The 13,208-nt window shown below is 42.4% G+C and overlaps 2 protein-coding genes across 4 annotated transcripts; both read right to left on the bottom strand.

Moving 5' to 3' along the window:
• Positions 1-300: 300 nt before the first annotated feature.
• jmjd6 (jumonji domain containing 6, arginine demethylase and lysine hydroxylase) lies at positions 301-8,270 on the bottom strand. The gene is made up of 6 exons (XM_049014529.1): positions 7,868-8,270; positions 6,997-7,385; positions 6,625-6,911; positions 4,681-4,816; positions 3,948-4,086; positions 301-1,793 (listed from the first exon to the last, which is right to left on the bottom strand). Exons 1-6 carry the CDS (start codon positions 7,994-7,996, stop codon positions 1,662-1,664), a joined length of 1,212 nt encoding a protein of 403 aa, XP_048870486.1. The 5' UTR covers positions 7,997-8,270; the 3' UTR covers positions 301-1,661.
• Positions 8,271-9,336: 1,066 nt separating this feature from the next.
• LOC125742482 (serine/arginine-rich splicing factor 2-like) lies at positions 9,337-13,059 on the bottom strand. Of its 3 annotated transcripts, XR_007398117.1 has the most exons (4): positions 12,515-13,058; positions 11,408-11,949; positions 10,242-10,334; positions 9,337-9,731 (listed from the first exon to the last, which is right to left on the bottom strand). XR_007398117.1 is itself a non-coding variant. In XM_049014538.1 (3 exons), the coding sequence occupies exons 1-2, from the start codon at positions 12,838-12,840 to the stop codon at positions 11,418-11,420; spliced, it is 858 nt and encodes a 285-aa protein (XP_048870495.1). In that variant the 5' UTR covers positions 12,841-13,059; the 3' UTR covers positions 9,337-10,919; positions 11,408-11,417. The 3 variants fall into 3 exon arrangements, 2 of the variants coding, with proteins under 2 accessions (XP_048870495.1, XP_048870494.1); XM_049014538.1 differs by having other exon boundaries at positions 9,337-10,919; positions 12,515-13,059; XM_049014537.1 differs by having other exon boundaries at positions 9,337-10,334.
• Between the last annotated feature and the right edge of the window lie 149 nt (positions 13,060-13,208).

Below are 13,208 nucleotides of genomic sequence, written 5' to 3'. Positions count from 1 at the left end.
GGAACATTAAACAATTACACGCACAGCACGAACACGTTATTCATTTGCAGCAATATGCTCCCAATATTCGTTAAGTAGTATTGAAGAAACTGGAATTTTACTGTTTCATGAGTAACGTGGATGTCACATTGTGAGAGACAGTCCTGCTTCTGTTGACGCCTAACGCTACAACTGCGAGGAAAACATGCCGAAATCATTCACTGCTGTGAATGGAAATACATTCAAATGAGAAATAATGAGCAAGAATGTGTGGCTGGAACAAAATCCCAGTTCATGGCTTAAGAAAGCACAAGTCACATCTGTGATAACATACAAATTTATTAATTCACTACAAATTTGAACAAAATTTGATATGATACAAATCTGTGGATACATTTACGACAGGCCCACATACGGCGGATACTGCTCGCTGTAGGACTGTGATTAATATAGGAGTGTACGCATCTTGCACCTCTTAAATCAGAAATGCCGTCCCATTGTCACAATTTCCGCTGCCGCGCTATAAATTCGTAACAACTTTAAAAACTGTAATAGACATTGCACCATCCAAAATAGTACAACTGACCTGCCCTCTTTAAAAGTCAATGAATTTCAGTCATACATCACACCATCAAACCAAATATAAACATTGGCATGGACATACACGTATTCAAGCTTAACTTAGTATACATTTCCTTTCCTAAGATAACATTAATGTTCTATAAAAAAACAAATCCGGTAGCACTGACTGCATTTCAAACGTGGCTATGGAGATGGTTTCTCTCATCACTTCTGCCACCGCGACACAATCAACCGCAACAATACAAAACTCACAGCTCAGGGATGTGGTTCATTCACATTACCATGTCCTTGCATGTTGAGGCACATCTTCCTTGGTTTCTGCACATCCATAACTTCGATGGGTATGAAAACTTTATTATTAAATATAATGCAATGGAAAGTTCATTATGTTGTACAAAAATATCCTTAAGGGCATCGTAAGGAATATTGCGCATAAATTTATATAAACTTCCTTGCAATCTTAAAAAGAAAAAAAACTATGGCAGCTTTAAACCAACTCAACTCCATACTCTGCCTAACCGTTTGCCTAAACATTTTTCAGCAATTCTAGGTCCTCAATGATAATTATAACCATTACATTTTTTAGGTTCCCCAGATACTAAGGCAGCAAGTGTTAAACCCGAATCCTGATTATGTTTCCAAGAAAACAATTACTTCATTATTAAACAGTCATTTTGAGAAGTACTGACCAAGGAGCATAACTCCCACAGAAGTCCTGCAACACATCAGTGGCACTGCAAAAAATGTCCACCAACTCCCTGGGAATTTCATTCAGCCTGATTTTTTTGCACTCTACTTGCAAAAGGCAACAAATCAGCCCATTTGAACATATTTTCCACCTACTCCCAGAGCAAGATGCGCCAAACTGAAATTCAGCTTTGTAAAAGCCACTAAATACCGTCCGTGCTATTCATCCACTCAGACAAGCAAGACTTTTGTCGAGGGCAAAACAGGAGATATAAGCTAAGAGGCAGTAATATCAACTATATATAAAAGCACAATTGTGGTAGAGACCAAGATGATGTATTTAGCGTCAGCTAATCCGAAGGATAACTGCCCAGAAGAGCAGACTAAGATGGAGGTGAGAGGTGATCTGTGTGTCACCGAGATGAGCTGCGTTCCTTGCTCACGCAGTCATCCTGTGTAGTGCTGTCGCCATTTCCCATCATGCTGCATGTTCTTCTCTTCTTCCTGCGATGTGACATGGCATCTCCCTCAGAGCCAGACTCACCCTGTAAGATAACATAGGGCATTATGGGAGTCGCAGGGCCAGGGGGACAAAGCACTCTCATATCAACAGACAAGAGTAAAAAAAAAACAGCCCTATCTAGAACATGCACTCCAGGATGCCAACAATCTTCAAAACGCAATATACCAGCTATAGGCCAGACAGTCATCGTTACACTCGCTGTGCCCTTGTGCATGGTGTCTTTAATAAAGATACTGTAAGCAGATAAAAGCAAATTAAACATCTATATATTTACGTAATTAAAGTAGCACATCTTGGTGTGTTACTGAGTGTCAGTGAAAAGACCCAAGTGCCACAATTCACTTCGCACAACAGATTCACTTCACTGTTCACTGTTCACTTCACATAAACCCAGCCCCCAAAGGTTCCGGGCTTCATCTGTCTTCATTCATGACATCCAAATTAAACGTTTACATATTGCAAAGCTGCAGAATATAAGAATATATTGGTTAACATCAATACATACAACTGACCTGTACTGATACTAAAACTGTGTGTAGAAAAATGTAGCATCCTCACAGGAGGGGGGGGGGGACCCTATCTGCACGCAACTCATGTCTCACTGCCTTTTAACAAAGGAGAGCTGTTCAAAGCACTGTTTCTAGAGGGAGGGTATCATTTACTTTTGAGGCAAATTAAGTGATTTTGGATCTTAAAATGTAAAGCCACACCCTCTATATTTTTGGCTTATTATTAAAGGTTTAACTATGATAATTGTGAAATACAGTAGCTGGACCAAAAACTACTGAACGCTAGTCTAATTTTCTTTGTGCTAGGGATGGCAAACAGAAAAACAAATGAAAACCAAGTGTTCCTCATTAAAAAGTATTTAAATACATCAATATACACTCAGGGCCACTTCATTTGGTACCATGTAATAACTTCTTTTGTGTTCAAACCACTTCAAGGGCAGATGAGTTGTGCAATCAGAGAAGCTTTTCTGCACACCGCTGTTATAATGAGGATTATTTGTGCACTTGGGCCCTTCCTGATAGCTTCCTGACAAACCTTGTCCACATGGAGTTTTGAGCCACAGAAAAGCCTTTGACTGTGTTCTTTTTATTTACCTCAACAGTCTGTGTAAACCCCAGGCACATCAAAAGCTCCAGAAGGCGGCCATTTCAGGGATGCTAGAACCACAACCTCTGGCAACAACCATGTTTAAAATCACATAAATCACACCAGGGATGCAACACAAATAAATATCATCATACCAAGCGGTTTAAACTGATGAGTTGTGCCAAATTAAGGATGCCTAATGAAGTGTATCATTTGGATGCTTACAGCAGAAGCACCAAGAGGAAAAAAAAAAAAAGATACCATCAAGGAGCAACTTGAATATTTGCCTGTACGGTTATTCTGTATCACATGAGTGAATATTTATTCACTCAAATAATTCAGAACAACAGGATTGAAACATACCATGTTTTTTTTAAAAAAAAAACATATTTCTCACTACTACAAAAATTTTTCTGGCGTGTTCCAAATAGTAGGTTAAAAGTTGATCTGAGGACCTACTGTACGGTATTATTTATTACCACTGGAGGGCCCCAAACCCACACTCTACTGTGAAAAATTATTGCAACCGATGAGGAGGGTGTGTTCTTTTTCACACGCCAGGAATGATGGTTCTCAGTTCTGTTCAGTTTCCAGCAGTTTGCACACAAGAGCTGAGGACTACAGCAGTCATTCATTCACATTATGCAACGTGATAACTCCAGGACTAAAGCTTTAAATTGAATGCCAAAGTAGAAGATCAAACGCTGAACTATTATTATTATTCATTAGATATATAGTCTCAAAATAACCATTTGCATCATTAAAAATATCAATGGAGCTATGATAAAACAAAATAAACACTACAGCAACACATAAGAAAAAAACCTACATTTCCTTGGAGTGATATGCAGTATTTAAGGCATTAAAACTCTTAATTTAAACTCATAAAAAGGGTTTTAAAAAGAGCATATAGCCTAAACTGTATAATCAATCAGTTTGGTTAAAAGATAGCATAGCGCATAAAATCTCCCATGAAATTGTGTCTTCCATATCAAACCCTGGCCCTCTCTGCCAAAATAAATAATTAAAAGTTTCCAACTGTGAGCAGTTAATTTTACACACCAGGGTCATGTCTCACCTCTGAGTCCGAGTCAGAAGAGCTAGAGGAAGAAGAGGATGAGGAGTCACTAGAGCTGTCCGAGGCAATGCCTGTTGATTCTTGCAAATCTACAGAATCTGCTAGTGCTGCTAGCTCTGGTCGCTCCTGCTTTAAGATCCTGAGAGAGAGAGAGAGAGAGAGAGAGAGAGAGAGCACAGCCCATTACAGCAATCTTTTATCGAACAAGTGTTTAAATTATCCTCATTTTGTGCGGCACTGGAGACGCAGCTAATTAACAGCTTTTTTATACATTTGCTCTGAGTTTTCTGAAGTTTTTTTTCCCCCCCATTCACTGCTTGTTTGTTAAATTGTTCACCAATCATCCATAACCACTTATCCAGTGCAAGGTTCCAGTGTCTCTAAAGAGGCATGGGCACATCCTGCAACCTGTCCCACAAGGACGTTTACACCCCAAACAGGATGCCAGTACATATCAAGTTGTATACCAACACACACAAAATAATGTAGGTACACTTTGAATGGCAAAGGGAGACCCAATTACCTGGAGAGAATACCAACATTCACACACAAAGACCCAGGGAGGAAATTAAACCAACAGCCCTGGCAGTGTAAGGTGACAGAGATACTGCCTCCATTGTCCAACAATCACTAAAATTTCATATTAATATACTGATAAGTACAGGGCTTCACAATGCAGGTACAGCACTGCATCCACAATTAATTCTAAATATGGACAATTTCTGATTCATACCGGTACCACTTCCTGGAGAGCTTTGGTCGACCACGCACAGTTTTGTGCCACACGACCGGAAAGTTGGCGGTGCTTGCAAAATTCTGGGTTATGGCCATGGTTGTGTCAAGGTTGAGTACGACGTGCCACCAGCCGCCTGGGCCAAGGAGACGAGAAGACATTAAGTCCAACCCAGATACTACATATTGCTCTCAGATTTATAAAGGAGTAGCTATGGACAAAACCAGCCTCCAAGAGCTATATAATGAAACAAAGCCCCCTCCGTTCTATAAATCTTAATGACTGATATTCACAATAGGATGACACAATACCGTTTATATCGATATACTTATCATATCACACACACACGCAATAAAACAGCCTAAATAGTCCAAACTGTCTCCTGCTCTCTCTCACATACTGATGGTATTTGTATTTTAGGCACATACAGATGACAGCACACTTCTCCTCGAAACAGCAATAGTACGTATTTGTTTTTTTTTAACAAACAAGGTCATGATACCTGTATGCATTTTAATCTGGGCTCATTTCACATTAAACACAGAACATTTATGCATTAGTTACTTTTTTTTTTTTTTTAAAAAAGCCCCCAAAATTTTGAAATGCCACTATAATGATAAAATATTTAAAAGATTTCCTACACTGTTAGAATCTACAATCTACTGAGATGTCAGCCTTATGGAAACTCTTTAAAATGTAAACTCAAAGTAGCCTAACAATTGCATGCAAATTTTATAATGGCATCCTTCGAAAATGAGGCTGCACCAGAGTACCGTTTCATACTACGAATCAAATTAGGCACTTGCCGAAGCAAAGAAAACTCGTAAATCATGAGGCTTATACAGACAAGGACTGCGCCATCACCTACTGAATGTCTATGTACATTTAAATATTTAAAACATGGAATTGGGACTATGAATTGGCATATAAATATTATCTATAAATATAAATATTGAGTGAATCAGACAGGGGTAGCCGAAAAAGCAGATCGGGACGTCCCTACCTATGCCAAGCACATGCTGAACGCAACCGTCAACATTTTTCCCAAATCTCATATAGGTCAATTTATGTTACTGCAACAAAGCCAACAACTTTCTCCAAGTCTGAGCTTATCTCAAATGGTTTGTTACAATAAAACAATAAATCTATGACTGTCCTCACATGATGTGTAACATTACAGTGTATTGGGTTCACTGAATTTAAACCTACAACACATTGTCGAGAAGGCTATTTGTTGTTTAGGTTTTTTTTCCCAGTAGGCGATTTGTGGGTGACTAATCACCCCTGTACATATTTATATCTCAGTCCTGGCACAACCAAGACGACCAAACTTGCTCAGGAGATGCTAACAATTTCTGCAGTGTTCGTGGGGCGGGGGTGCCAGCAGATCAATCGTTCCCTAGTTTCTGGGACCCCCCCCCATCTATGGGTGGCCTTGCCTGGTAGTGGTTCATGTCCTGCCCCCTCTAACAAAATAAACATTTAAATTACCAGGTATAAAATCAATACTTTTACCTTAGAATCCATTCTCAAAATAAAAACATTCAGATCAAGAGAATCAACATATAAGCATCGCACATCCTCAAAAATTACAGCATAGTAACATGTTATATCACAGTTGTAACATTCAGGGCTGTAAAGCAGAGGAAAGTTAGGATGATACCAAGTGCCATTGAGTGACTGGGACCCTAAAAAATTTGGAATATAATCTGACTGATCTGGGTTGGGGGTCCAATATAATATGCTTTCATGGGGCCCAAAATCATTAGCAGCACCCCTGCTAACAGTTCACGTCCATTTAAGAGTTTTACAAATATCTTACTATTACTAGTTTCCTTTCTTAATAAGGTACTAATTCATACAAACTAACACAACATAACATGAACAATCTTTGGAGACTCTTTGCACCCCTCTGCCCAATTACCACAGCAAGTCGCAACTGACCGGGAACGAAGACCGTGTCCCCCGGCTTCTGCAGGATCTCCAGCGGCTTGAACTCAGTGGGCCAGGTAGGCTGCTGTGTCCGGGGATAGATCACACTGAACCAGGTGATGGCTTCGTCCTGCTGGTTGCCTCCCTCATCACGGGTGACCTTAATGAGCTCCCGCGGAGTGTGGGTGGGAAACAGGCACCAGCGTTTGTGACCCTGCACCAGGGCATTCCACGCACTGGTGCCCAGAGGGTCAATGTGAATGCCAGTTCCGGAACGAGAGGGCCCCATCACGAACCACCTATAAAGAAGGGACGTGTAAAATTAACTGAAAAGGCGGCCATGCAGACACAAAGGATGCAATTTATCTTCCAAGTATTCATTACCTGTAGGGGGGTCTGCGCTTCTCTCCAGCAAACTGAAACAGGTCCTCACGAAAGAATTCTGGAACCTGATAATCATCTAACAGTTTTCTGCGTTTAGCATGCTCCCCATAGCTGCTGTCAAAGATGTAGAGGGGACTGTCATCTTGTGTCGACTCCATGTACTCGACGTAGTACTTCATCTTCATCTTCACCGAGTAGCCGTCGTTGTCCTCGCCGCACTTGAACTTCTGGTTGCGGTACTTGCGTTTCAGCCGCTCTAAGGTCCATTTCTCGCGAGCAGGCCAGCCGTCCTGGCAGTTAAGCAAAACCACCGGTTTGTAGGGCTTCTCGAAGCGCTGAGCGAACTCCTCCTGGTTCAGCTGACGGGAGTCCACACGCTCCACATTATCCTGGCAATATACAGACTGGTGTTGTGACGAGCGGCAGGGACCGGCGGCGGCACAGCACACGCAATCCTGCTAACGGCTACTGCATCGCATCGCCAGCGAAACATAAGCAGCGTTCCGCGTGATCTATCACGGCATCGAAAAAAAAACACAACAGAACAACCGTTTCATAACAAGAACAAAATCTCAGCAGAGAGAAATCTTCGCGGGTCCACCGGTGTGAGCGACAATCTTCAGATTTTAGCCCATTTTAAATGACCTCTTGGGTATTAGCATGCTAACGTTAGCCACAACTTCAGACCTAGAAAGATAGCGGCCAGCTACTTAAATTACTGCAAATTACTGCAAACGAAAACCCACTTCGGGCAACAGTTCGTTAATCTACCGAGTATTACTAACATAGTGCTAGTTAGACTGCGCACAGCATGTAACCACCTAGCTGCATTGCCTCTGCGTGATACAGAACGTGCTCGTACAACAGTTACCTTCACCGTCCGAAGAGACAAATCAAAATTCTCATAGTAATCATGTTTCGTCCAGTCTGACGAGTCCTTCAGTTCGGGTCTAGCACTCCGTTTCGCCTCTTTAATCCTTTTCTTGCTTTTATGGTTCATCGTTTGATTTTGCCCAAATAACTGCCTATCCACTAACTTTTACTTGCTAGTCTTAACTAGCTTGAAGTGACGCAGGGGGAATCACCGGTAACGTTTTTTTCGGTTTACTGCTAGGCCACTATCAAACTAACAAGGTAGATATACAGCTAATTTTGCTTAAAGTGTGTGGCGATCAGTGATTTCGGGACTCAAAGACTCAATAAACTAAGATGGCTACGTGCTAACATTACCTACTAAAATGTGAGGAAGACAAGCTAATTAAATTTCTAGAAGATTCACGCGGTTCTCCTCCCTGGGTACAACCAAACCCTAAGCCCCGCCTTCTGGATGCGTAGAGCCTTCCGATTGGCAAATTTTGGGAAACGTCACGATGTTAGACATTGAATGAGCAAATATGTTGAGCCGTCCAACCTATTACTTTACTCAAGGTTGGTTGTCAAGGGAAATAGTACAGTTCGTAGTTACATTTCTAAATGCTGTTGCGATGTCTTATATTAGAGCGACACTTCTTTATTGTAATCCTGAAATAAAACAATGAAACGACATACTTGATTTCTTTCAATAGCTAACCTTGAAACGATGACTCCGCTTTTTTTTGGATCGCCGATAAAACTTGAATACTTTGTTCCACCTATTAGCAGAGTTAACCGGAAAGTGTCCGTAATGAGACACCTAAAAGCTATGAAATAGGAATTGATGCGTTTAGATAGTGAGGCTGCAGGGTACTAAATTTATATCGAAAACGGATTTAAACAGGACAGCACTATAGAGCAGAAATAACTACTCATATACTAAATATGCGTATTGCCGAAGGCCACCATTCGTCATACAAGAAAGGCTTCCGTTATTGTCACATTCACTGCTGATATTTAGCTGTACCGCATGTCCAGAGGGTCTTATTTTGACTACCACCCTTGGGGGGCGCAAAATCTTTACCAATGCCCCTGCCTCACATAGTTAGTACACTTAATGTTTCAGGACAAGATCATCTGTAAATCAAACGGTAAATTGTCCGTTAAACACTTTAATTCCGAAAAGCTACAAGAATGACATAGTAAGAATTCACATCAATGTATTTGCCAAAGCAGTACTAGATGTGTGAGATTAAGAACTACTAGAAACAGATCAGCTTACCTCGGGTTCATGCACTTATTGCAAAACGAGATTCATCTTCTAGTATCTTAAACGTTGAGGGTCTTTTTTATTCAGAGACTTACCATTGATGATGAAATTCATCTCAATGTGCAAGAACTAATTTTCTCCAAAGACACCACACACCAAATCAAATCGACTCCAAGTCAACCAATACCAGGGCTTCTGATTTTTCAAGACCAGACAAATTACACCAAAAAAAGTTTATTAGCATTCACATGAGCTGTTACAAGTACAGTATGTAAAGGAATGCACCAATAGCAAGTTACAGAATTCGGTTACAATGTTTTCAGTGTGATGCAAAGTTATTTCAAAATATGGGGGGGGCAGAGGTTTGTAACTACTTGCAAGATGTGGTCACTGAACTATACATTCCAATGTACTGGGAAGAAAAAAAAATGTCAGGAAATTCAGAGCTGGCGTCCTACCAAAAGTAATCTGTGGCAGCCATTTAAACACATCGGCACACCAAGGCATCGTAACAGGAGCAATCGGGAGAAAACTGGAAACAGCCAAGCACTCTGCACTGCCACACGCCACCTTTAACAGCTAACCAGCAATACTCAACTGCTACAAACTGCGCCTAGTGCACAAAAAATACACAAGAGAAGAGATTAGAATCACAATAAAACAAAAGCCACCATTTACAAATAAAGCAAGCATTTTAAATCAGTGCTAAGTTAACCAGGATAAAGACTGCGCTGACCACGCTACACCCTCTTACCAGTTAATGTTCAAATTACTCCTCAAAAGCTAAAATTAATCTGACATCAGCACAGGCATGCAAAAGCGTTGATTTTCCGTATTCTCTGAATGAAACAAAGCAGACCCTGGGTACTACCAAGTCTGTCTTAAGCCTCGCCCAATCACCTACTTTAGTTTAGACTATCTAGTTGAATATTGCATGAATTAACTGGAAATCCTTAGCACTGTACCATTCACTTTGCAAGTCTTGCTTTATCCCATTTACACAAGTCCATTATGTTGTTCATCCTATTGAGTTACAGGAAATTGGAAGATGGCACAAAATAAAGCCTTAATTCTAAACCAAAAATTATACTCATAAAAAGTCAGACCGAGTTACAATAATAACCTTTTTATCCATATCAAGAGGAACCGGTGGGTCCTCATTCTGAGGCCATTACTTTTGATGTGATGTCTTCAATGACGTCTCGATCTGAAAAATCTAGAAAGAGACAAGACAATGTGAACATTCGATCATTGCAAAGGAAACCTCTTTGGTAATATTCTATCAATTACCATAGGATTTTAAAGGCTGCTTGATACTTTCAAGCCAAATAAAATGTGGCAACTGGCTATTGCCATGTTACAACTGGAAAGTCTTGTGGGAGCCAATTAATTGCTAAACATAATTCTAGTCATTGTACCAATATCTGTACCATTTTCCACAGTCGGAAACCAAGTTTTAGTGCAACAATCCAGTGGTGTCAGACTTCATTTTTAAAGGGGTAGTCTTCTAAATGAGCACGGCAAGCTGTCAGGCATGTCCTTTAATTACTGACAAGTAGGCAGACAAACCTTGGTTCCCTCCTGCTTCAGTCTGTGCACTAAGTTTGAGCACATGACCCGGGAGGACAGTGCAAGGCTTCTGTCCATTGTCCTGCAGACGTACCTCAACACCACCTCAACACTGACAGAGACCGACCTGCTCCATAGCAACCCCCAACAGCAGCAGGCAGCCCATGGGCGGGTCACACACTAACTGCTCAAACTGCCCCCAAACTCCATTTTTGCAAACAGGAAGCAGCAGCTTGGAGGAGAGAATTCCACATTTTTGGTGAATATTTTAAACCCAAAAAATAAATCACTCAAAATACACCTGACCCTAACCCCCCATAAAGACTAGCCTGAAATGAAGTTTAAACTTCATAACACATTAGCACCAGAACTGTGAGAATGCAACACAGCGGCCTTCTCCAACCTTTCATGCTCAGGTAAGGAGTCAAACCCAGCAATGCTGGATCTGACTTTATTCTTTTCATATGTCACTGTAGTTCCAAAAATAACTATATTAGTGTATTAAATGAAAAATAAGACCCTATGACTGATTGTTTTGAGCAGTGACCATTACGTCGAAGCTTGCAGAAAGCCGTCTTGAGCCCTTCACCCTTTCCAACTACTTGTGTCCTACCTTCTTTCAAATCTTATGCACACCATTCACTAGTGGTGGAATCTCAGCATGCTTGAGATCTGACCCTAAACAATCAATTTATCTAACAGTTTCATTCACATACTCACTCTCACTCCATTAGGAAGCTGTTCCTTCAGCCTCGGGAGACTTTGCTGGGCTCTTGGACCTTGACCTGGACTTGGATTCCCTGTTAGAAGGGGGTGTACGGCTCCTTGATCTGGATTTTGACTTAGATCTGGAGCGGGATCTGGATGCAGACTTGCTCCTGGGAGGAGTGCGGGACTTTGAATTCCTGCGAGGGGAACGAGACTTTGAGCTCTTCTGGGGCGAACGGGACTTGGAGCTTTTGCGTGGAGAATTGGACTTTGAGGGTCTCCTTGGTGAATGGGCCTTCAAATCCTTCGGAGGGGAGCGAGATCTGGAGTTTCTTCGGGGAGACCGGGACCTGGAATTGCGTCTAGGAGAGCGGGACCTCGAGGGCTTTCGGGGTGAACGGGATCTGGAGGCCCGTCGGGGCGAACGGGACTTGGAACGGGAACGAGACCGGGAGTAAGATCGGGATCTGGATCGGCTGTAGCGCGAACGGCTGCGGGACCGAGATCGGCTCCTGCTCCGACTCCGTCTTCGCCGCCGCGGGCTAGGAGAATAGCTAAGGGGGGGAAGGTCACACACGTACAAAATCAGAATAACCCCATTAAACGTTTCACCATTGGTTTGATGGGGAAACGGTGGTAATGGCTATGTGGACACTAGGTCTTAAGTCACGGTTGTGATTACAAAATCTTATTAAGAGAACTACAGCGAAAATGAGCCCTGAGTGTAAAGTAAAACCGCTGACTGGATATAATTCAATCTTAAAAGCTAAGGCAGTGTGCCATGAGGCGCGCTCCTGCTACAGCGCGCCTCGGAAATAAGCACTATATCCTTCGTGAATACACGAGACCACAACAAAATTTCCTAACAAAAACCTTGTCCCTTCACTTCCTTTCCTCTTATTTGGGAATTGAGAAAAATGGCCAAGAATTAGTAAATATGCCGGAGAAAATACGTTTTAGGCCTACGGGTGACGCATGTGGTACAAGCAAGAGTTTACCGCCAGTCCACCCCCTCCCCACCCCAAAAAAGATAAATGGCTTAAACGCAAGCAAAGATGAGAGCTAGAGCTCTAACGCTCCGCTCTTACCTCCGACTTCGTCAGCCATATCCCCCCATACCTCCGGGGCGGTCCTATGCGGCGACCATAGTAGGAGTCCGGCGGTCTTCCATAGCGTGCCATCTGAACGCGCAGTTCCCGCCCGTCCAGCACCGCGCCGTCCATGGCGTCCATGGCATCCTCGGCGTCCCTCTTGTCGTGGAAGCGCACAAAGGCGAAGCCGCGGCTCTCCTTAGTGTAGCGGTCCCTCGGGATATAGACGTCGCCGACCCGTCCGTACTTCTCGAAGACGCGGCGTAGCGTCTCGGGCGAAGTTCGGTACGTGAGGTTGTCCACTTTCAGGGAAGTCATGCCCTCGACGTCGGGCGGAGGCCTACCGTAACTCATCTTCCCTCACAGTGCGATCTCGGCTTGCTACTTAGTTCCCTAAATCTCTAAGCTAATTAGTCGGAGAGAGCAGCCAGTGAGCCCTGAAAACATAAAGATGCTAAGAAGCGTGTTGGTTTCACACAACCGATTTGAGATTTGCAAGCTTAACAAGTGACTAGGTCGCTCGGCGATACCCAAAAGAACCACACGCAGCGAGACGCACCGTGTACTAAGCAGGGAGTTGATCCGGGTTACTACCGCTTCTCAAATATTCACAAAATGGCGGATAATGCGCAGGAGGCAGTCCTAAAATGTACAAGGTCTGTAACGGAATGGATATTTTATACGAATAAATTCTATTGAAAACTGTTACGTTAAACACAATT

This window comes from Brienomyrus brachyistius, chromosome 5 (assembly GCF_023856365.1).
Source record: "Brienomyrus brachyistius isolate T26 chromosome 5, BBRACH_0.4, whole genome shotgun sequence".
Taxonomy (NCBI): Eukaryota; Metazoa; Chordata; class Actinopteri; order Osteoglossiformes; family Mormyridae; genus Brienomyrus; species Brienomyrus brachyistius.
This window is presented reverse-complemented; position numbering and strand designations above follow the sequence as displayed.

Coding starts and splice junctions, on each gene's coding strand:
- LOC125742482 (XM_049014538.1), bottom strand. CDS start 12,840: ATGAGTTACGGTAGGCCTCCGCCCGACGTCGAGGGCATGACTTCCCTG. Junction 11,950..12,514: donor CGCATAGGACCGCCCCGGAG/GTATGGGGGGAT, acceptor TCCCCCCCTTAG/CTATTCTCCTAGCCCGCGGC.
- jmjd6 (XM_049014529.1), bottom strand. CDS start 7,996: ATGAACCATAAAAGCAAGAAAAGGATTAAAGAGGCGAAACGGAGTGCT. Junction 6,912..6,996: donor AAGCGCAGACCCCCCTACAG/GTAATGAATACT, acceptor CCTTCTTTATAG/GTGGTTCGTGATGGGGCCCT. Junction 1,794..3,947: donor CTTCTGACTCGGACTCAGAG/GTGAGACATGAC, acceptor GTTATCTTACAG/GGTGAGTCTGGCTCTGAGGG.